Source organism: Jaculus jaculus, chromosome 5 (genome assembly GCF_020740685.1).
Source record: "Jaculus jaculus isolate mJacJac1 chromosome 5, mJacJac1.mat.Y.cur, whole genome shotgun sequence".
NCBI classification, from domain to species: Eukaryota; Metazoa; Chordata; class Mammalia; order Rodentia; family Dipodidae; genus Jaculus; species Jaculus jaculus.
In genome coordinates this window covers 102,618,871-102,642,641 of record NC_059106.1, presented here as the reverse complement: position 1 = coordinate 102,642,641, position 23,771 = coordinate 102,618,871, and the positions used below count along the sequence as shown (strand labels likewise).

Below are 23,771 nucleotides of genomic sequence, written 5' to 3'. Positions count from 1 at the left end.
ACACCCATTCTGTTTGCCTCTCTTCTTTGTCTCTCTTTGCTTGCAAATAAATTTTTTAAAAAAATTTTTAATGGGGGGGTCAGGCATGGGAGGCAGAGGCAGTAGGAGTGCCATGAGATCAAGGCCACCCTGAGACTACAAAGTGAATTCCAGGTCTGCCTGGATTAGAGTGAAACCCTACCTCAAAAAACCAAAAAAAAAAGAAAAGAAAAGAAAAAACAGGAAAAGAAAAAGTGGGGACTGGAGCTTGTTTAGTGGTTAAGGCACTTGCCTGCAAAGCCTTAGGACCCATGTTCAACTTTCCAGGTCCCATGTAAGCCAGACACACAAAGGTGATATCAGCAAGTGCAAGGTCACACATGCCCACTAGGTGGTGCAAATGTCTGGAATTCGATTGCAGTGACTGAGGCCCTGGCATACCAATTCTCTCTCTCTCTCTCAAAAATAAAATTTAAAAAAATAAAAGGGATTCTTAAAGTTAATTCATGTAAGTTTGGATTTGATGCCATATTCTACTTGTCTGTCACCTTCCATATGCTATACAATATGGTTAGCATTGAACACACGCATTCTCCACAACATTTCTGAAAGGTATAACTTTCCTAAAATAGTTGAAGCAACTAAAACTTTTACAACTTGCAAGGATTATACAACTAGGAAGCTACAAATCTGGAGATTGACCCTGAGTCTTTGATTTTATAAACCATGCTATTATTTTTCCTTGCATGCTATTAAAGAAAATGGTGTCTGCTTCCTATGAGGTGAGGCAAATGCCAATGAATCATTTTCCTTGTGGAATAATGACAGTATTGCTATGTTGGCCTTGCTTATATCACAAATGTTATAGGTATTGTATTAGATTGCTAAATTTTTTCCTATTTTTTTTTTTCTAAGTTTTGGCTTTAAAATGTATGAGGAGGGCTGGAGAGATGGCTTAGTGGTTAAGCGCTTGCCTGTGAAGCCTAAGGACCCCGGTTCGAGGCTCGATTCTCCAGGACCCACATTAGCCAGATGCACAAGGGGCCGCATGCGTCTGGAGTTCATTTGCAGTGGCTGGAAGCCCCGGCATGCCCATTCTCTCTCTCTATCTGCCTCTTTCTGTCTCTGTCACTTTCAAATAAATAAATAAAATGAACAAAAAAATTTTTTTAAAAAAATAAAAATAAATAAATAAATAAAATATATGAGGAGCTGGGTATGGTGGTGCACGCCTTTAATCCCAGCACTGGGAGGCAGAGGTAAAGAGGATCACCATGAGTTCAAGGCCATCCTGAGACTACATAGTGAATTCCAGATCAGCCTCAGTTAGAGCAAACCCCACCTCAAAAAAACAAAACATACATACATATACATATACATATACATATACATATACATATATATATATATATATACACACACATACATATACATACATACATACATATATATACATATATATGTATATATATATATGGATATGGAAAACACAAAGCAATGACCGAACTTTTCAGAAGAGAAAAATATTAATTATCCTGATTTGAACATTACCATGTATATATTATATATATCACATTGTGTGTATATACATATATCTCACATTGTACCCAATAAACACATATAATTATTATGTAATAATTAGGATGGAAAAAGGAAAGGAAGAAAAAGAAGGAAGGAAGGAGGGTTAAAGGAAAGTAGGCAGACATGGGAAAACTATAACCAAGGAACCCAGCAGGTTTGTGAAGCCTTCTATATAGTGTCCTTGGTTCATGATGGACTTGCCAACGGCACAAATTCTGTCTGACATACATTTTTTTCCTCTATGACATCTATGTGCTTCTTTTACTCAGTTACTTTCATTGTCTCCCTGTGGCCTAGGTATGGTGAGGGGAGGTAGAAGGAAAATTCTACTCTGCATTCACTCTTCAAGTGAAATACCATTCTAAAAAAAGAATGTGTAGGGAATAATTGACTACTGGAACTTGGCTCTATACCTTACTGTTTTTCTTTTAGTTAAATTGCCTCTTTGGTGAAAAACTCTATACTAACTACTTACCCCTATTTTTGGAGGTGCCTTGCTAACCTCTAAATAATTTGAAGCATTTCCTTGAAGCCAGTGGGAAACAAAATTGTACTAAACACAGTTTCCTTGGGGCTTGCTTTGGCTGCAAAAAGCTTCTTAGGTGACTTGCCAGGCCAGTCTTGTCTAATTTGAACCTGTGACTTGTGAAAAGGGTCTGAAGGAGAGAGTTGGAAGCTAGTCAGAGGGCTATCAGACCTTTTGGTATGGTTAATGGGTTAGTCTCATCCTGCCTGAAGTTGAAGTAGCATGGTGTGCTTCAAGTCATGTTTCCATTTACTAGTTCATCTAAGTATAGGAAGTGTCTTTACAAAGTCATAGGCTGTGAGGCATCATTTTGTGGGGTGCTCAGGTATGTTGGAGGCATCCTTTTGTCAGATTTTTATTTTTATGTTTTGGGGGTTCTTGTCCTTGGCACTTTACTAAGTGGCAGAAATCTTTAGTTTGCTTGATCTCACTAATTAGACCTTATAGTTTCATTGAGCAGTTAAGTTCCTAGTACATACTACTGGCATTTGGTCTTACAACTAGCTACTCCTAGTTTTCTATGGAGACCTTTGAAAACAATAACATGTTCACAACTTGATCCCTTCGGTTTCCTTAGGTATGAAATTGGTGCTTTCTGCCTTTACACAGATAGTAGTAAATGTAGTTGCTTGTTATCTGAATTGGAATGTGGAGCAGTATAGTAGTAGCTGACATGATTGATTATTTCTTTTCTTGTGTGTGTGGTGGGTTGGGCTTGCAAGTGAGGTGGGGCTTGCTTGTTTGTTTTGTGATAAAGCCTCCTTGTATAGTCCATGCTGGCTAGCAACATGCCATCCTTCTGCTTCAGTCTCCCAAGTGCTGAACTGGCAGCATGTGTCTCCATACCTGCTCCATAATTACCTATTTGTATGTGGCTAGCCATTGGTGCTTCTCATTTCTGAAGAATTCCTATTGAGCATGAAATTGCCAAATGTAGAAATAGTAGTAGTTGATAAAAGACTTATTGTTTATATACCTAGATAAAGAGCATGAGCTTGCAAACATGAACTCAGATGTGGTTAAAATTTAAATGCACATTCTTGAAATGTAAATTGTTCTTACAGTGTTGCTTGTGTTTTGCAGCTCTGACTTGGCATTTGATCTGGAAGGATATGTTTTTATTCTGATAAACGATGTTCTGACAGCAGCAAATGGTGCATACGTGAAGCAAAAATTAGATTCAAAAGTAGGTAGCAATCTAAAGCTTCTTTATTAAATGCTACTGATGTTGGGAACTATAATGTTAGATTAAATATCAAAGAAAAAGTGTGGAATTAAGAAAAGTGCTTAGAAGAGCTGGGAAGGATGTAGGAGCTCTCTGAGGATAAAATACTCATACTGTGCCCATATAAAGATATTATGCTTGCTAGATGTGGTGGCTCATACCTGTAATCTTAATACTTGGGAGACTGAGGTAGGCTGAGGCTCATGAGTGTGAGGTCTGTCTGGGCTGTATGGTGCATTTGAAGCCAGCCTAGAAGATGGAGTGAGACCCTGTCTCAAAAAAAATTTTTTTAATTAAGGAATTACCTGTTATATTGATGAATTTCTAGAGGGGAGTTGTGTGAATATTGACGTAAAGTGAGGTAGGGAAAAATGTCATACTGTTCATGGTTGCATTCTAGAGGACTTGGTGAGGGACCTGAGATGAGAAGGGTGGCTGGAAGCCTTTGGGTAGTCATGAAAGGAAGTGAGTATTGGGACTGTAGAACATAGCAAAGCAGCTTTTGCCAACTTGTCCTTCCCACCCTCTTCCCCTAAGCAATGGGATACTTTAGGAGAACAAAGGCAACACTGAGTTTCCTGGCCAGGATCTCAGCTACATACTGAGCTTCTTGCCTTCCATTGGTAATGTATACACAAAAGCTTTTAAAGATATTTTTTGTTTATTTATATATACTTTGAATTCAGACAAATTGAATTTTATTTGTAGATCAGTCTAGCTGAGTATTTGTGCTACATTTTTTTTGCTGCATAAGGAAAATGCTTGCTATAAGAACAAAGCTATATGGGTCACAGCTTTCTATGTTGCAGAGTTGTTACTGAAGGAATGAAAAGGGAAGGGAAGGAAAAGTATAGATTGTGTGAATACTTCAGCAAGTTTCCATATTCTTAGAATAATTTTTTAAACTGATGCAATACATACTGTGTAACTTCACCCTTCATGTCTCATCCTCCATTTATTGACATTGATGACTCCATGTGATGATTGCATCTCGATGGTAGTGCAGCTAGCAGTTTTTATCTTACATACAGAAAAGAGAACACAGATTTGGCATTACTGTGGGTTTTTTAAAACATTTTTTGTTTATTTTTTATTTATTTGACAGTGACAGGCATACAGAAAAAGAGGCAGATAGACAGAGAAAGAATGGGTATGCCAGGACCTCCAGCCACTGCAAATGAACTCCAGACATGTGCACCCCCTTGTGCATCTGGCTAACGTGGGTCCTGAGGAATCGAGCCTCGAACCTGGGTCCTTAGGCTTCACAGGCAAGCGCTTAACTGCTAAGCCACCTCTCCAGCCCTACTGTGGTTTTTTATTTAGCCCATTTGCTGTTTGGGGAAGTAAATACATTTCACTTATCCCATAGCTTTAACTACCTGAAACAGTTTTCTGTAGTGATGGAATGCGGTCCATTACAAGCAGCCGTTAGACACACTTGTGTTTCATCTCCAGAAATCACAAAAAGTGCTGGGCATGGTAGTGTGCACCTGTGATCCCAGCATTTGGGAGGTAGGGACAGGAGTTTCATTGGGTCTCACTTCACAGCCAGTTTAACCTAGTTGTGAGTCTCAGACCAATGAGAGATCCTGATGTAAAGCGAGTTGGATACCATTCCTGAGAATGACACCCAAGGTAGTCCTTTGCATCCACATACATGCACATATATGAACACACATTTAAAAAGTAAAAACAAAATAAAAATAAAAATGATTGTCATAACAGAGAAGCTGAATTAGCAGTTTTTGTAATTATATATAACATCTACTTATGGCTAGGAGCTACTATTTTGGACAGCACAGTGTAGAATATATCCCAGAACTTAGAAGAAAATAGAGGCCTTAAAGTATTTTAATCCTAGGAGAGAGCTCTTTAGTTCTTCACTCAGAGATGACTTACAACTTACTTGTATTAAAACTTTGGTGCTCATTTGTGGAGCTAGGGATGTAACTCAGCTGGTAGAGTACTTGCCTGGCATGCATGAATTCCTGTATTTAGTTCCCAACACTGCACAAACCAGGTATGGTAGTAGTATTCTAACACTCAGGTGATAGAGACAGGAAGATGACTTTAGATCATTCTTGGCTACCTCACAAGTTCAAGGCCAACTTGAGATATATAAAAGCATGTCGGGTGTTGGGGCAGAGAAGTAATATGGGTGTAGTGGCAGCACTGTAATACAAACCCTCAGGAGGCTGAGCCAGGAGGATTGAGTTCGAGGCTAGCGTGGGCTACTAAGAAGTTTAAGAATAACCTTACTATATTCAGAGAGAGATACATAGTGAAGCAGAAAAATATTTAAAATGTGAAAATTGGCCAGGCGTGGTGGTGCACACTATTAGTTCCAGCATTTGGGAGGCAGAGGTAGGAGGAACACTGTGAGTTTGAGGCCAACCTGGAACTACAGAGGAAGTTTCAGGTCAGGCTAGAGTGAGACCATGCCTCAGAAAAAAAAAATTTAAAAACTAAAATAAAATGTGAAAATTGAGATAGAACAGGTATTTTCCTTGATGATGTGTATCCATATGTGTTCCTATCCTGCATGTTCTCTACTTTCAGGATAATGCTCATGTCTCTGGCTGACTAGGCACTCATTCTCTCTCTCTCTCTCTCTCTCTCTCTCTCTTTTTGTGGTAGGATCTCACTCTAGCCCTGGCTAATCTGAAATTTACTATGTAGTCTCAGACTGGCCTTAAACTCACAGTGATCCTGCTACCTCTGCCTCCTAAGTGCTTGGATTAAAGGCATGCACCACCACACCAAGCAAAGAGAGAGTGGATGGTAGCACCAGAACCTTTAGCAGCTGCAAACAAACTCTTAGACACATGTGCCACTTTGTGCATATGGCTTTATGTGAGTACTAGACAAACAAACTTGGGTCATTAGTCTTTATGGACAAGTACCTTAACTGCTGAGCCATCTCTCCAGCCCTGGGTACCCATTCTACAAGGTTGTTTTGGGCTAGAGAGATAGCTTAGCAGTTAAAGCACTTGCCTGTGAAGCCTAAGGATCCAGGTTCGATTCTCCAGGTCCTACGTAAGCCAGCTGCACATGGTGGCACATATATCTGGAGTTCATTTGCAGTGTGTAGAGGCCCTGGTGTGTCCATTCTCTCTCTCTCTTTTTTTCTCTCTCTCTCTCTGTGTTTGTCTCCTTCTGTCTCTAATAAATAAATAAATAAATAAATAATGAGAAAAATACAAAATAAAAGGTTGTTTTATCCCACTGTGGCTTTTTTTTTTTTCTGGTGCCATACAAACAGGGCATACCTTTTCACTGATGCTTTTGGTCACAATCCTATCCATTATTTGTTTTATCTTAGAGCCAATATGGTTATACTGAGATGGTTTTAGTAAATCAGAAGTGTTATCACCGGTAACTAACTTCAGTACCACTAATAGTCATACAATGAGCATAAGTTATTGGCATGCTAACTTAGTATTGCATTTCAGACTTGAATGTAGTTATTCAAGTTAAACTATTTTTAACTTGAAATGATGACTATATAATATACCTGTGCACTTGGGATAGTAGTCTACATAAGATTGTATATGCCTGTCTGCCAGAATCATCCAAAATACCTAATGTTTACTATTCTAGGAGCTAGGAAAATATGGTCTGCTCTATTACAATGCACTGTTCATGATTCTGCCCACCCTGGCCATTGCATATTTCACAGGAGATGCACAAAAGGTAGGACTTTTAAATTATGGTTTGTTTAATGGATTGTGTTGATGAATTATGTTACTGTTTATGGTCAAAGATACACTTTTGCATTAGTAAAGAGGAATATGCTTATGAAGTGGTGGTGAGCTAAGAATTTACTCTAGTTTGCACATAGCACTCAATTCCTTCTTCACATAATAGAGAGGATGGCTCAAGGTAGCTCTGTCAACATAAAAGTACTGCATACTAACTAGTGTTTCTCTCCCCTTTCCTCTCTCCCTTCCTTCTCTTCCCTCTTGACTCTCCCCTCCCTTCCCTCCATCTTTTTTCCTTTCTTCCTCCTTCCCCCTCAGGGCAGAACAAGTAGTTCCAAATCTCAAGGCATATCTGTACAGGAGAAAGTTGCAAGAATTAATATGGTTATATATTCTAAGAACTTAGCAAAGATGGCAATTTCCATCAAGTTTTGACTAGTATCTTGTAGCTGCTTGAAACTATTGACCAAGGAAATTATTCTTCATTCCAGAGTGATGACAAGTTAAGTAGAAGTTATAACTTGTACATATTTCAAAGTTTAGTAACTCACATTTAATTTGACATGATTCAGTATAATTAAGAATGTGTTTTCAGCTGGGCATGGTGGCGCACACCTTTAATCCCAGCACTTGGGAGGCAGAGGTAGGAGAATCACTGTGAGTTTGAGGCTACCCTGAGACTGCATGGTGAAGTCCAGGTCAGCCTGGGCTAGAGTGTGACCTTACCTCAAAAAACCAAAAAAAAAAAAAAAAAAAGAATGTGAATTTGTTGCCTATGTTAGGTTAGGTTTAATTTTCCTCTTATTTCTTCTAGTGAAATTTGTTTTGCCTTTTTTTGTTTTGTTTCTCCAATGAAACTGACAGGCCCAGGTCCAAAGAGGTTTATTTTAATTTTAGAATAGGGGTTTTGAAGAACATTCTTAGGCTGTAATGATAAACTACTGAGAGGCTGAGTTCATTGTTGGCAGCTATACTTATTATTATATTTGTTAACTTTACAGCATGAACATATTATTAATTGACTATATTACCACTGGGTTATACTCTGCCCTATTTTCACTTCACTGAGGACCTTCCTCATTGGGGTTGTTGGCATTCACTGTGGGACCATGAATGCACCTCTCAGTCTCGGGGCGAGGGGAATGATGTTTTAGTTTACACCTTCCCATTCTATGGCTTTTAACAGTTTCCACCCCTTCTTCTACAAGGTTTCCTTAGTGTTGGTGGGCATGTTATAGATCTCCTTTAGTATTGACCTCTCTGCATCCTCTGAATTTCTGCTTTGATGAGTTTCAAGTCTCCTCAGTGTCTACCACCATCTCCCTGTAGGAGGTTGTCAGAATAGCAGTGAGAGCAGCATTTAAGTTTGAATTGCTTCTTCGTCTGTAGTGACTCTGGCTATCGCTTCTTGTTGTATTGAAGAATCTTGGTTCTTTCTGATATTCACTGCTATTTGTGAAAAAGCAGAATTTGCAACCAAGAGTGAGAGTTTCTTGGATTAAAGGGGTTAAACAGTACTTTCAAAAAGTATTTAATGGGCAGATCTCTTCCTAGCCAAAAACAGTGTGAGTTTCTCTTTACAGTCTATGACCTTCCTATCCATATGACTCTGACTAGTTCTCAGTGCCAGGTATGAATTTCCTCCCCCTGAGTAGGCCTCATATCCAATCAGAAAGTACTTGATTACCTCTCAAGCCTGTTTGCCATTATTACACAGGTTGTTTGATATTGTAGTTTGCAGGATCCCCTGCTGTTGCTATTATTCCCCAGCAGCTTGAATAGCACTTTCCAGCACTAAGAGAGGCAGTCATCAGGAAGCTGACTTCCTTCTCATTTTCATCATAAATCTGTCATTATCATGTGTGCATAGGCTGTGATGTCTTCAGCAAGAAGATCTTACCATTTAGCTCTGCTGGGTAACCAAATGCTTTGGCAATAGCCTGCATTGTTTGGGGGACTTCATGTACCTCCCTGACCAAAATTTTGGCTTTGGGATTTACCAGCCAAAGCCTGTGGTTTTAGAATTTAGTTTTCTCCAACTAAGAGCACTTCTGCTGGGACAACCACTCCCTCCATCCACTATATTTTTCAATTAGATAAGTAGAAGAAGGTTTCTATGTTATTGATTCATGCTATCATTAGTTTTGTATAATTCTCTCCCACCCTCCCTTACCACCCCACCTCCAGTTACTTCCTGTGAAGTGTCTCTTCTTCTCATCCCTCCCTATTTCCACTCTTTCTTAGCCTCATTCTAGTTTCTTGCCAATGTTACTGATGCTTACTCCAACTGCTGAACAAATCAAGCTGTTCCATGCTAGGAACCACATATGACAGAGAACATATAGCATTTGTCTTTCTGAGCCTGTGTGACCTTGTTTAGTATGATTTTTTTCAAGTTCATCTGTTCTCGTGCAAATTTCATTTCATTTTTTTCCTTGGTGCTAAGTAGAATTCCATTTTGAATATGTACCATATCTTCATTATCCATCATCAGTTGATGAGCATCTAGCCTGTATCTACTTTCTAGCTATTGTGAATAGAGCAGCAATAAACATGGCTGAGTAAATATCTCTGTGATAAAGAGTAGAATCTTTAGGGTATATGCTCAGGAGGAGTGGTGTAGCTGGATTAAATGGTATGTTCATTTTCAGATTTTTGAGGAACCTTCATACTAATTTCCATAGTGGCTGTACAAGTTTGCATTCTCTTGCTATTGTGGTACATATGTTTGTAATACTCTCTTGTTGAATTGTCCCCTTAATGAGTATAAGGTGGCCTTCTTTTTAAAATCTCTTTTGGGGCTGGAGAGATGGCTTAGTGGTTAAGCGCTTGCCTGTGAAGCCTAAGGACCCCGGTTCGAGGCTTGGTTCCCCAGGTCCCACGTTAGCCAGATGCACAAGGGGGTGCACGTGTCTGGATTTCGTTTGCAGAGGCTGGAAGCCCTGGCGCTCCCATTCTCTCTCTCTCTCTCTCTCTGTCTTTGTCTGTCGCTCTCAAATAAATAAATAAATAATTTAAAAAAATGTTTAAAATCTCTTTTGATTGCTTTTTGTTTAAAGTCTATTTTGTCAGATATTAGTATAGCTACACCTGCTTGTTTCCTTTGCATAGTATATCTTTTCCCATCTTTTCACCATAAGGTGGTATCTATCTTTAATGGTAAGGTGAGTTTCTTGTGGATAGAAAATGAATGGATCCTATTTTCTGATCCAGTCTGTCAACTTTTTTTTTTTTTTTTTTAATAAGCCTGGCATGATATGCACACTTTTTAAAACAAAATTTGTTCATTTTTATTTATTTATTTGAGAGTGACAGAGAGAGAGGGAGAGAGACAGATAGAGAGAGAATGTGCACACCAGGGCTTCCAGCCACTGCAAACGAACTCCAGACACATGCATCCCCTTGTGCATCTGGCCAAGGTGGGTCCTGGGGAATCAAGCCTTGAACTGGGATCCTTAGGCTTCATAGGCAAGCACTTAACCACTAAGCCATCTCTCCAGCCCAGCACACTTTAAAAAAATATTTATTTCTTCATTTGTTTGAGAGAGAGAGGAAGAGGCAGAGAGAAAGAGAGAATGGGCATGCCAGGGCCTCCATCCACTGCAAACTAACTCCAGACACATGTGCCCCCTTATGCATCTGGCTTACGTGGGTTCTGGGGAATCGAACCATGGTCCGTAGGCTTTGCAGGCAAATGCCTTAACCACTAAGCCATTTCCCCATCCCTCAATCTGTCTTTCCATTGGGGAGTTGAATCCATTGATATTCTGAATTATAATTGAGATTTGTGAGTTAATCTTTTGTCAAGTTGAAGACTTTATGGGGTTTAGTGTTTCCTTGATCTTCATATGATTTTCATATCTGTTCTATTTTTGATTACTGATTTTTCTCTCCTGTACATTTGTTATCTTTTCAGTATGCAGTATTTTCTCCAATGTTCTCAGTAGGGCTGACTTAGTACTCATATATTTATAAATCTGGTGTTTATCATGGAGAGTTTTTCTTTAACCTTTAGTAGCTTGGGGTTGACAGCCATAGTCTTTTACGCTTTGTAATACTCCATTCCAAGCCATTCTGCTTTTTAGAGTTTGCATTGAAAAATCAATTTTGGTGGCCTTACCTTTATAAGTAATGAGCTGTTTTTCAGCTTTTCATACTGTTTTTTTTTTCTGTGTTTAGTGCTTTAACTACATCGTGATGCAGGGAATATAATCTTTGTTCCTGTGTCGTTGGTGTTCTGTGTGTCTCCTGTTACTGATGGGCCTCTCATTTTTGGAAATTTGGAAATTTTTCTTACACAATTTCATTCAGTGTATTCTCTATGTCATTGGCCTAATGTTCTTCACCTTCTCATATGCCCATGATCCAAATGTTTAAGTCTTTGTAAGATATCCTACATTTCCCTCATGTTCTGATCACACAGATTTTTTCAGCTTGTCATTGATTTTGGACTCTTGGTCTGTTTCCTCTGTCTTATCCTCAAGCTCTGATAATCTTTACTCCATATATTGTTTCTGTTGATCAGGTTTTCTTAGGAGCCTTTTAAATGAGATATTTTATTCTTGTTTTTCATTATGTTTTTCCTTCAGCAGCTTTATTGGATCCCTATCCCCCCCCCCCTTTTTTTTTTTTTGGTGAGGCAGGGTCTTGCTGTAGCCCAAGCTGACTTGGAACTCACTCTGTAGTCCCAGACTTGCCTCAAATTCATGATGATCCTTCTCTGTCTCCCAAGTGCTGGGATTAAAGGCATATGCCACCATGCCCAGCTGAGTTCTTTTTTTAAAATATTTATTTATTTATTTATTTTTTATTAACATTTTCCATGATTATAAAAAAAATCCCATGGTAATACCCTCCTCCCCCCTCCCCCACTTAACCCCTTTGAAATTCCATTATCCATCATATTACCTCCCCATCTCAATCACTGTACTTACATACATACAATACCAACCTATTAAGTACCCTTCTCCCTTCCTTTCTCTTCCCTTTATATCTCCTTTTTAACTTACTGGCCTCTGCTAATAAGTATTTTCCTTCTCACGCAGAAGCCCAATCATCTGTAGCTAGGATCCACATATGAGGGAGAACATGTGGCACTTGGCTTTCTGGGCCTGGGTTACCTCACTTAGATCCTTTCCAGATCCATCCATTTTTCTGCAAATTTCATAACTTCATTTTTCTTTACCACTGAGTAGAGTTCCATTGTATAAATGTGCCACATCTTCATTATCCACTTATCAGTTGAGGGACATCTAGGCTGGTTCCATTTCCCAGCTATTATAAATTTAGCAGCAATAAACATGGTTGAGCATGTACTTCTAAGGAAATGAGATGAGTCCTTCAGATATATACCTAGGAGTGCTATAGCCGGGTCATATGGTATATCAATCTTTCCAGCTGAGTTCCTTTTGATTCTCTTCCATTTTATTTTCCATCTATTGAATTCTTTATGCTGATTGTCTTCCATTTCATTCAGCTATCCTTTGAGTTCTTTTTTAAGTTCTTTTCATTCTTTTTGTTAATTCTCTTACATTTCATCCAGCCATTTGTTTATGGCCTCAGTAACATTGTTTAGTATGCTTATTGTAACTTTATTTTGGGATTCTTTGTCTGGAGTTTCTTCTAAGTTTTCATTGGAGGCATTCACTATGAGACTATGTGTAGCTCACTCATTTTAAGGTAGTCCTCTTACTTTGCTAAGAATGTAGCAGTAGCCTCTCTTGTGGAGCTTGTGTTGAAAGTGGTCTGATCAGCCTTGACTGAAGTTGGTATGCAATGTCAATCTATCTGCAGATTTAGGCTAGGTACACTTGAATCTAAGTAGGCTCTTCCTTGTGTATGCAGCCTCCGGGCAGGTCTAGGCTAGACCCTGGAAGGTCTGGGGTACTCAGTGCCAAAGCTGTGGGGTATGATCAGCTAGGCAGTCCCTACTCAGGGAGATGCAGGAAAGCAGGCCAGGCCAGGCCAGGGAGGGAATATGTTCTGGGTGGTGGGCCCTGGATGGGGTTTTGGAGGGAGATCAGCTACAGGGTCCGTTCTGGTAGCAGCAGCAGAGGCTGGTGGGACTGGTGGGGAGGGTTTGCCATGCTTATTGTATCTAATACCTGGCCCTAGCAAGTGGGGGCCATGTACCTATGTGGGAGGAGGAAGCTCATGTGGGTCCTGGTCACCCAGCACTACTTACTGTCCTGGGAGGGGGTGAGATCAGCTCTGGAGTCACTACTGATGGTGGTAGAAGCTTAGTATATTAGTCAGAATTCTCTAGAGGAACAGAACTGATAGAATGAATTATATTAAAAATAAGTTGACAACAACTTAACCATCACACTGAGGGTAGGGTTACCATGGGGTAGTATGGCTGATACTTAATCCTGGCAAGTATGGGGCTAAGTATCCATGTGAAGTAAAGGGGGAAGCTCACGCCCTGGTTGTCCAGTGCTATTCACTGTCCCAGGCAGGAGTGAGATATGCTCCGGAATCCCTACTGATGACAGTGGTGAGGCTGGAGGGAGGTGCACTTGCATTATTAACTCTTACAGTTCTTATTAAATGTTTTGGGATACAAATGAACATACTTGTGTTTTGTTTTTATATGGATACTGGGGAATTAAACTTGGATTGTTAGGCATTGAGGGCAAGTGCCTTAACTGGTGAGCGATCTCTGCAGCCTCAAACATACTTTTTAATGCTGTGCTATTTTCTTAAAACTTGGTTTCTTTGCATACTCTCTCTTTCAACTTTGTCATGTGTTGTGTGTTTCATTGCATTACAATCGAGTAATAAGAATCAAGTGGTTGACCTAAGTGGTATTCTTACCTTTTAAAGACCATATAGTCTTCTGGGGTTCAGGCCCACTACTTTAAGAGCTACACACTGATATAGGTTCTAAAGAAGTGTTTTGGTGCATCTTGAGGGTGTAAAATGGAAGTAGATCAGTTCTCCTGTTTGTTGGCATTGAGGGTAGACTACTCCATGGATATTGCCTATAAATGAAATAGAAACATGTATGATAAAATTAATAGTGTGATGGTAGGTTATGAATTTCAAACTTTGGTAGTTAATTCTAAATTTGTGTTCATCATTTCATCATGTACTTATGAGACAAATCACTGCAATTTCATTTTCAGATCAGACCAGGGAAGTATTTCTGAGCATTTTTCCTGTTCTAAATCTTAGTAAATAAAGTGGAGAGTCATCGTGGAAGATACCTGACAACAAACTTTGGCCTCTACCCACATGCACTTGCACAACATGTACCCACACACATACATATTACACACACAAAGAAGGTCCTGTGTGAGAAAGTACATCACAGATGGCTGGCCATCTTGCTGTGGTGGATGCATGTAGTCAGGCCAACAAACAATGGCTGTACAGTCATGAGAAAGGCTCTTCTGAACCCTGCTACTGTGCATACTTGAGAATGTCCCTTTCCTGGAAACCAGGCAACAACCTGCCTCACAGTTATGTAATAAGGATCAAGAATTAGTACCTATGTTGAAGCATCCTGTCGGTACAAGGTGTATAAAGCCAGAATACAGACTCTAGTTCATTATTTATGATTAGCTTTATTTAAAGGTAAAGTTCCACGTTAAGCATTGATTCCATGTGTGTGTGTGTTTGTGTATGTATATATATATGTGAAGGAAAGACAGCTGAGATCAACTAAAGAGCTACTGAAAGTGCGAGCAACTCCTTTCCACTGAGTATATCTCTTAGCCAATCAGAAAACCATTGGTTACCCACCAAGGCTATGTGCCACCATTGCACTGGTGTGTACATCTCTCAGGCTGGTTGTTTCTGAATTGCTTTGACCCCTGCTTGCTTACACCATAGTTGGCCACTTTTCCCCAATAGCTCATGTAGTGGTTTCCAGCACTAAACAGGCTAACTAACTGGGAACTGGCTCCCTTCCACATTTCAGCCACATCTCTCTGTGTTCTGTGAAGGCAACATATGTTGTCTTCAGTAAGAGGGCCTAACCTTTTACCTCAGACCCGTAATCAAGTGCTTTAACAACTGTCTTGTTTTGGGGACCTGGTAGGTTAACAGGCAATGTAGGAATTAATAATACCCATTTTTGGTACTGGGAGTTACAGGCCAAAGCCAAATGTTTTAAGGTTAGGCATTATCCCAGCCCTCTCCAGGGCACTTGTTTCCAGGTGTGCCCCTGCCCCACCCATACTTTTAATTTTAATTTTTAATATTTTGGGCATAAACACCTCTAAGAGGCAATGTATTGTTGGGGGCAGTTTTATGGGTATTATAGCCAAATCCCTCTTGCTAGTGTTTGGCACACTTTCCTATTTTAATTTGTGTTTTCCTGATGGCTAAAGATGTTGAACATTTCTTTAAGTGTGCCATTTCTGTTTCTTCCTCTGAGAACTTCCTATTCAGTTTTCTGCCCCATTGTTTTGAGTAGGTTGTTTGAGTTTTTATTGTTTAGTTTTTTGAATTCTTTATAGATTCTAGATATTAGGCCTTTGTCAGTGGTATAGCTTGTGAATTTTTTTCTCCCATACTGTAGGTAATCTATTGGCTCTGATTATGGTATGTTTGTAAAAAAGCTTTCTAGCTTCATAGGATCTCACTGGTTGAGTTTAATTTAATTTCTTGGGCTACTGGGGTATTGTTCAGGAAGTCTTTCTCCTCTCATATTGTGAAGAGTTCCTCCTATTTTTTTTCCCAGTAGTTGAAGAATTCCAGGTCTTATATTGAGATCTTTATTCCATTTGGAGTTGATTTTTGTATATGGTGAGATATGGGGGTCTAGTTTCATTTTTCTACATGTGGTTATCCAATTCTTCCAGCACCATTTCTTGAAGATGCTGTCTTTCCTCCAGTCTATGTCATTGACTCCTTGGTCAGTCAAGTAGCTATAGTTACTTGATCTAAGAGTCAGGTCTTTAGTTCTGTTCCATTGGTCTATGTGTCTTTCTTTTTTTTTTTAATGCCAGTACTGTGCTGTTTTTGTTACTATGACTTTGTATCATAGCTTTAGATTGGGTATAATGATACCTCCAGAGGTGTTTCTTTTTCAGAGAATATGTGTGGATATCTGAGGCCTTATGGTGGTTTGATTCAGGTGTCCCCCATAAACTTAGGTGTTCTGAATGCTAGGTTTCCAACTGATGGAGAGTTGGGAATAAATACCTCCAAGAGGCAATGTATTGTTGGGGGCAGTTTTATGGGTATCATAGCCAGATCCTTCTTGCTAGTGTTTGGCACACTTTCCTGTTCCTGTTGTCCACCTTATGTGGGCCAGGGGTTGATGTCCACCTTCTGCTCATGCCATCATTTTCCCCTGCCATTGCCATTGTGGAGCTTAACCTTGAGCCTGTAAGCCAAAATAAACCTCTTTTTTCCACAAGCTGCTCTTGGTTGGGTAATTTCTACCAGCATTGCAAATCTGACTGCAACAGGCCTGCTGCCATTCCATATGAATTTTAAAATCATTTTTTCTATCTCTGAAGAATAATACTGGGATTTTTATTGGTATCGTATTAGCTCTGTATATTTCTTTTGGCAGAATTGCCATTTTCACAATATTTATTCTGTCTATACAAGAGCACAGGAGGTCTTTCTATCTTCTCATGCCCTCTTGAATTTCTTTCTTGAGTGATTTTATGTTTTCACCAAATAGGTCTTACACATTCTTGGTTAGTGTTATTCCAAGGTATTTGATCATTTTTTAATTTTTTAAAATTTATTTATGAGACAGAAAGAGAGAGAGGCAGATAGAGTGAGAGAGAATAGGCGTACCAGGGCCTCCAGCTGCTTCAAATAAACTCCAGATGTACGTGCTATCTTGTACATCTGGCTTACATGGACACTTGGGAATCGAACCTGGATTCTTGGGCTTTGCATGCATGTGCCTTAACCACTAAGCCATTTTTATGACTATTGAAAATAGGAATGCCTTGCTAATTTCTTTCTCTGTATATTTGTCCTTTGTATATAGGAAGGCTACTGATCACATGTGTTGATTTTGTATCCTGTCACTTTGCTGAAGAAATTAATCACCTTTAGAACTTTTGAGGTGGAGATTTTCAGGTCAGTTATGTATAGGATCATGTCATCTGCAAATAGGGCTAATTTGACTTCTTCCCTTCCATTTTGTATCCCTTTTCTTTCTCCTGTTTATTGCATGGGCTAGGACTTCTAGTACTATACTGAAGAGCAGTGGTGAGAGTGGGCATTTCTCTTTTGTTCCTGATCTCAGTGGGAACTCCTTGAATATTTCCCCATTAAGTATTATTTGGGTGTTAGGTGCTTTATATATGCCCTTTATTGTGTTAAGATATTAACTGTCCATGCCCATTATCTTCAGTGTTTTGATCAATGAGTGATGTTGTAATTTGTCAAAGGCCTTCTCTGCATCTATTGAGATGGTTGTGTGGTTCTTCTGATTGAGTTTATTTATGTGTCACAGTAACCTATTTTCATATATTAAACCATCCCTGCATCTTGGAATGAAGCCTGCTTGGTCAAGGTGGATAATACTTTTGTATTGCTATTGAGTTCAGTTTGTGAGGATTTTGTTCAGGATCTTTGCATCTAAGTTTGTCAGCGATATACTCTTCAGTTTTCTTTTCTTGTTGTTTATCTGTCTGGTTTTGGTATTAGGGTGATGCTAGCTTCAGAACAGGAATTGGGGAACATTGACTGTTCTCCAGTTATGTGCAATGGTTTGAGAAAATTTGTTTTCAGTTCTTCAATGAAGGTTTGATAGAATTTAGTCGAGAAGCCATCCGGTCCTGGACTGTTATTTTGGGGAAGTTTTTGATTACCCTTTCAATCTTGATGGATATGATAGGTTTGTTTAGGAGATTAATTTGCTCTAAATTTAGCTTTGGTATGTCATACATCTCTAGGAATTCATCTGTTTATTACAGATTTTCCAATTTTGTGGAGTAAAGGTTTGGAAGTAAATCCTAATGATTCTTCCAGTTTCATTGATGTCTGTTTTGACCTCTCCTTCTTCATTTCTGATTTTGTTAATTTGACACTTCTCTTTTTTCCTTTATATCAAAGTGGCAGGAGTTTTATCAATTTTGTTTATTTTTTCAGTGAACCAGCTCTTTTGTTTCATTGACTTTCTTAATTGTTTTCTTTGCTTCCACTTTATTTATTTCTGCTCTGATCTTCAATTGTTTCTTTATGTCTGGATCTCTTAGGGTGGGATTCTTCTTGTTTTTCCAGTGCTTTTCAGTAGCTGGTTAGGTTACTAATTTGAGATCTCTCCTTTTTATGCTATGTATTTTCACCTTAGTACTGCCTAGATTGTGTCCTGTAAGTTTTGGTATGTTTGTTTTCATTATTATTCAGTTCTAGAAATTTTACAATTTCCTTTTCTATTTCTTCCACAACCCATTCATTATTTAAATTTTTTTAAAATTTCTTTTTAGTTACTTATTAAAGAGAGAGAGAGAGGGAGGCAGATAGTAAGAATGAATATACCTGGGCTTCCAGCCACTGCTATTGAACTTCAGGCATATGTGCTGCCTAGTGCATGTGCCTTATGTGGGTCCTGGGGAATTGAACCTGGGTCCTTAGGCTTCTCAGCCAAATACCTTAACTGCTAAGCCATCTCTACAGCTTCTATTTGTTATCTTAAAATGTGTTGTCCAATGTCCAGGAACTGGTGAAATTTCTGTTGTGTTTCTTGCTATTACTTTCTAGCTTTAAAGCATTGTGATCTGATGTAATGCAGATAGTTATGTTAATTTTCCTGAATTTATGGAGGCATGCATTACATCCTAATATATGATCTATTTCAGAGACGGTATTGTGGACTGCTGAGAAGAAGGTGTATTCTGTAGAATTGGGTGGAATGTTCTGTAGATGCCTGTCAGGTATCATTGATCTATGGTGGTGTTCAGTTCTATTATTTCTCTGTTGATTTTTTGCTTGGATGATCTGTCTATTGATGATAGTGGCGTATTGATATCCCCTACTATGATGATACTGGGATTTATTTCTGATTTGTTGTCAAGTAGGCTTTGCTTTATAAATTGTGGTGCCCCTTGTTTGGTGCATGTAGATTTGTGATTGTGATGTCCTATTGTTGGATCAGTCCCTTGATGTGTAAGAAGTGGCCTTTTTTTTTTTTTTTCCTTTCTTGATTACGTTTTAGGTCTATTTTATCAGCTATCAATATAGCTATAACTGCTTGTTTCTTATTCCCATTTGCTTGGAATATCATTTTCCATTCATCCAACCCTGAGGACATGTCTGTCTTTAGTGGTGGAGGTGTCTTGAAGACAGCAGATAGAAGGGTCGATTTTTCTGATCCACCCTGTTAACTTGTGTCTTTTGATGGGTGAGTTAAGACTGTTAATATTTAAGGTTATTACTGTGAGATTTGATTTAATCCCTGCCATGATGGGCTGCTTTATGGCATTTGGTCTATTTTTGAAATTTGTACTTTTATGAACTTCCTCTGGTTTTGGTTTTTGTGATCTTGTAGGCTCTTAAGATTGGTTGTTTTAACTCTTCTGTGAGGAATATTCCCTTATGGGAAGTTTTCCTTTCACCATCTATTATGAATGATACTTTTGCTGAGTAGAAGAGTTTCAATTGAAAGTCATAGTTTTTAGACTTTGAATTGCTTCAATCCAGGCCCTTCTGGATTTCAGGGTTTTTATTGAGAAATCTGAGGTAATTCTGATGGGATTGCCTTTGTAGGAATTGTTTCTCTCTTGCTGCTTTTAGCACTCTTTGTTTTTGTTGCTTAGAGTTTTGTTTGTTTGTTTGTTGTTTTGTTTTTCAAGGTAGGGTCTTACTCTAGCTCAGGCTCAGGGTGGCCTTGAACTCACGGTGATCCTCCTACCTCTGCCTCTCTAGTGCTGGGATTAAAGGTGTATGCCACCATGCCCAGCTTTGCTTAGAGTTTTTTAAAATATTATTTATTTTTACTTTTTATTTATTTGTTTATTTGACAGAGAAAGAGGAAGAAAGAGAGAGAAAGAATGGGCATGCCAGGGCCTCCAGCCATTGCAAACAAATTCCAGATGCTTGTGCCCCTTGTGCATTTGGCTAATGTGGGTCCTGGGGAATCAAACCTGTGTCTTTTGGCTTTACAGGCAAATGCCTTAACCACTAAGCAATCCCTCCAGCCCTGTTTATTTTTTGAAAGAGAGAGAATGGGAGTACCTGGGGCTTTCAGCCACTGTGAGTGAACTCCAGACACGGGCATCCCCTTTTGGGCATGAAAGACATTGCATGTCTGCACCAGTTTTGCATCTGCTGTGTGGGATCTGGAGGATTCAAATAGGAGTCCTTAAGGGCTTTGCAGGGAAGTGCCTTAAACACTAAGCCATCTCTCCGGCCCTCATTGTTTAGAGTTTTAATGATGATGTGCCTTGGAGAGCTTCTTCTTTGATCCATTCTGTTTGGAGTTCTGTTAGCTTTTTATATCTGGATGGGCTCTCTTTTGAGAGGTTGGGAAAGTTGCTTTCAATAATTTTGTTGAATAAGTTCTTCTTGTCTCTGGTTTGAATTTCTTCCTCTTTTGGTATACCCATGATCCAGATGTTAGGTTGCTTTAGGGTATCCCACAGTACTCTCATGTTCTGTTTACAAGATATTTTTTAACTTACCAAAGTTATTGATTGGACTCCCAAACTGTTTCTTCTGTCTTGTCTGCCAGCAGTGAGGTTCTGTCCTCCACATTAAGAACTCTGATAATGAGGGATTCCAGAGAGGTTGTCACAAGCTCTATTTGGTTTGCATTTTCTGCTTCCTTTTTTTGTATAGTATCCATCCCTTTGTTGACTGCCAATTTCAGGTCATGTTTTGATTTTCTTAATGTTTCTTAGAATTTATTCTTGCATTTTTTTTTTCGTTTTGGTTTTTTGAGATAAGGTCTCACACAAGTTTAGGCTTATCTGAAATTCACTATGTAGTCTCAGGGTGGCCTCGAACTCACAGCAATCCTCCTACCTTTTCCTTCCAAGTGCTGGGATTAAAAGCATGTGCCACCATGTCCAGCACTTCATTCTTGCATTTAATCATGTCTTTATTAATCTTAACCAGGTGGTTATTCAGATCCTCTAGTTTTTGGCTTACCTTCAGTTCATTTATTCCTCTTTTGAGGTCTTTCTGGTTTTCGTCAATTAAGTTAAGCCTGGTGAAAAAAGCTATGTGCATAGCCATGTATGGTGGCTCATGCCTTTAATCCCAGCACTTGGAAGGCAGAGGTAGGAGGATTGCTGTGAGTTCAAGGCCACCCTAAAACTACAGAGTGAATTCCAGGTCAGCCTGGGCTATAGTGAGACCCTAACTTGAAAAGAACCAAAAAAAGAAAAAAAAAAAAGAAAGAAAGCTGTTGCATGCATTTCATTTATGTGGTTGTTTTTTTTTTTTGTTGATTTGCTTCCTTCCAGTTTCTATAATTCACTTAGTGAAGTTCACATACCTTTTTTAAAAAAAATGTTTTATATATTTATTTGAGAGAGAGAGAAAGAGGCAGATAAAGAGAAAGAGAGAATGGGTATGCCATGGCCTCTAGCCACTGCAAACAATCTCCAGGTGCATGTGCCCTCTTGAGCATCTTGCTTACGTAGGTCCTAGGGAATCAAACCGGAGTCCTTAAGACTTGCCTTAACTGCTAAGCCATTTCCTCAGCCCAGGATCACATATCTTACTGTGTTTTGTTTAAAAAAACTATTCCTGGTGTGTCTTCTATGTTTTCATTGTTGGAAATCTCTGTTTGTTGTGTACCCCCCCCCCAACTTTTTGTATTAGGGTCTAACTCAGTGTGGGAGTCTTATTTAATTAAGGAAGAATCAAGAATTTTCTCTTTTAGTGTCTTCAGTGAGTGTTCTATTTTATGTTCAAATAGAATAGGCCTGTGATGCTTTGTAATTAGTGATACACATGTTTTGGAGGGTGTAAGTGCACCAGAAACTCTGGGTTGGTGCTTAATACCAAAGGTGAGGTTGGAGGTCTTGAATCTTTTAGGTCTGGTCTCAGCTATATCTTGCCTATGATTCAGGGGCCATAGCAATTGTTCTTGGTTCCCTACTGTACCCAGGGTATAGAGAACTCACTGGTTCTGCCTGGCAAGTGGTTGCCAGATGTTTCTGTGTTCTTCTTCTGGTGCTGAGGTGATGCCCCAAGTTGTCACTGGGAGGAGGCAGGGCAATGAAGTGGTTATGGGGGAGATAGGACTATGGGCCCAGGGAATACAATAGGGTGCTTTCAGGCAGCACAGGGTGTGGAGGGGCTACAAACATGGCCAGTGAAATAGGGATGTGAGGGCCAAGGGGTGTACTCAGTGGTGTGCAGGCTGCAGTGAGCAGGACCCAAAGGGTCTAGTGGGCTACCTGAGAGCATGGGAATCAGGAGGTTCCCAAATATTCTCCCTCACCCTCTGCCCTACTGTGCCTGCCCAGTGGACGTCTGCTAAGACTTCCTTGTCCTGGATTACCCTAGGATCTGAAGTGTGGTTAGGAGGTTACCATTTTGACCAGAAGTCCCAGAATCTTGATTCTAAGACTAGTACTCTCATTCTTCTCATCATTCTCCACCCCACTTTCTTCCAAGTGAGGCCCAGTGCTAGGCTCAGGAATTTGGTATCTCTGCAGATAGTAGCACATCCTGAAAAATGTGTGATGAAATTTGGGAGCAAAGTGCTGAACACCAGTAGCCTCTAGTTCTGTTGCTGGCCATTGCCTAATTCTGGATCAGTCCCTATTGCACTTCCACTTGGCTTTGTCACATGTAAAATTAATAAGTCAGATGAAATGTTCTTTCAGTTTGGTCTCTTTTGTGGCTGAGACAGTTCCTGAGGAATAAAAGCCATGCCAGTGTGGATACTGGGATGCTTTCCTCACAGCTGGTGTGAGCCCAGTGCCATTTGATAATTGAGACTGATGAACTGATCAATTCACTAGACTCCTGATATCTGGAGCCAGAGCCATGTACTGTATGGAAGCTCTGTGTTAAATGAAAAGTATCTAAGGGCAATGGTTAAAGGTAAGAGTATAGTGCTAACAGTGTATACAGTATGCCAACTCAGGGTGAAATAAAAATAGTACATGCACACTGTATTCACTTGTTTAAATAAACTGGAAGAATATACATGAAACTCATAAGTTATCTGCAGTTTTTATGCATGTGTATAGGAATAGCATGAGTCTAATATTTTTATTACAGAAACAATGAAGGTATTTAAGAATTATACTTTATAAAATGAACAATAAAAAGGCTTTTCTCTAAATGTTAAGTATCCTTTGATGAATCCTAAATTTAAAAATAACTAGGGAAGGTATGCAGGCCAGTCTGTTCAGATGCAAAGTTGGAAACTCTTGACCCAGGATATGCATTGATGCACAATCAGTTCAAGGAGGGGAGCCTTCCCTGTTTGGTTAGGAATCCAATAATAGGACTCTGAAAGGTCAGTTCCCTAGATGGTCAGGAGTGAATATAGCAGTTGACTACTGGGCAGGCATAGCTTTGTGTGTGTGTGTGTGTGTGTGTGTGTGTTTTCGAGGTAGAGTCTCCCTGTAGTCCAGACTGACCTGGAATTCACTATGCAGTCTCAGGGTGATCTCAAACTCAAGGCAATCCTCCTGCCTCTGCCTCCCAAGTTCTGGGATTAAAGGAGTACACCATCCCGCTTGGCTAGGCAGTCTTTTAATAAAAGTTGGAGGCTAGGAGCCCAGTGTGGTGGCACATGTGTTTAATCCCAGCACTTGGGAGAGTGAAGTAGGGGGATCTCTGTGTCACACAGTGACACAAGCATGCAATGCTG

General features: G+C 39.5%; 1 protein-coding gene across 2 annotated transcripts in view; it reads left to right on the top strand.

Annotated features, from left to right (window-relative positions):
- The window catches only part of Slc35d1 (solute carrier family 35 member D1), a 63,048-nt gene that overhangs the window by 5,753 nt on the left and 33,524 nt on the right, over positions 1 to 23,771 (top strand). For both annotated transcript variants that reach the window (XM_004661734.2, XM_045150731.1), the window contains 2 exons: positions 3,170 to 3,272; positions 6,912 to 7,004. In XM_004661734.2, the coding sequence (XP_004661791.1) occupies positions 3,170 to 3,272; positions 6,912 to 7,004 (196 nt within the window). The remainder of the gene's footprint in view (positions 1 to 3,169; positions 3,273 to 6,911; positions 7,005 to 23,771) is intronic.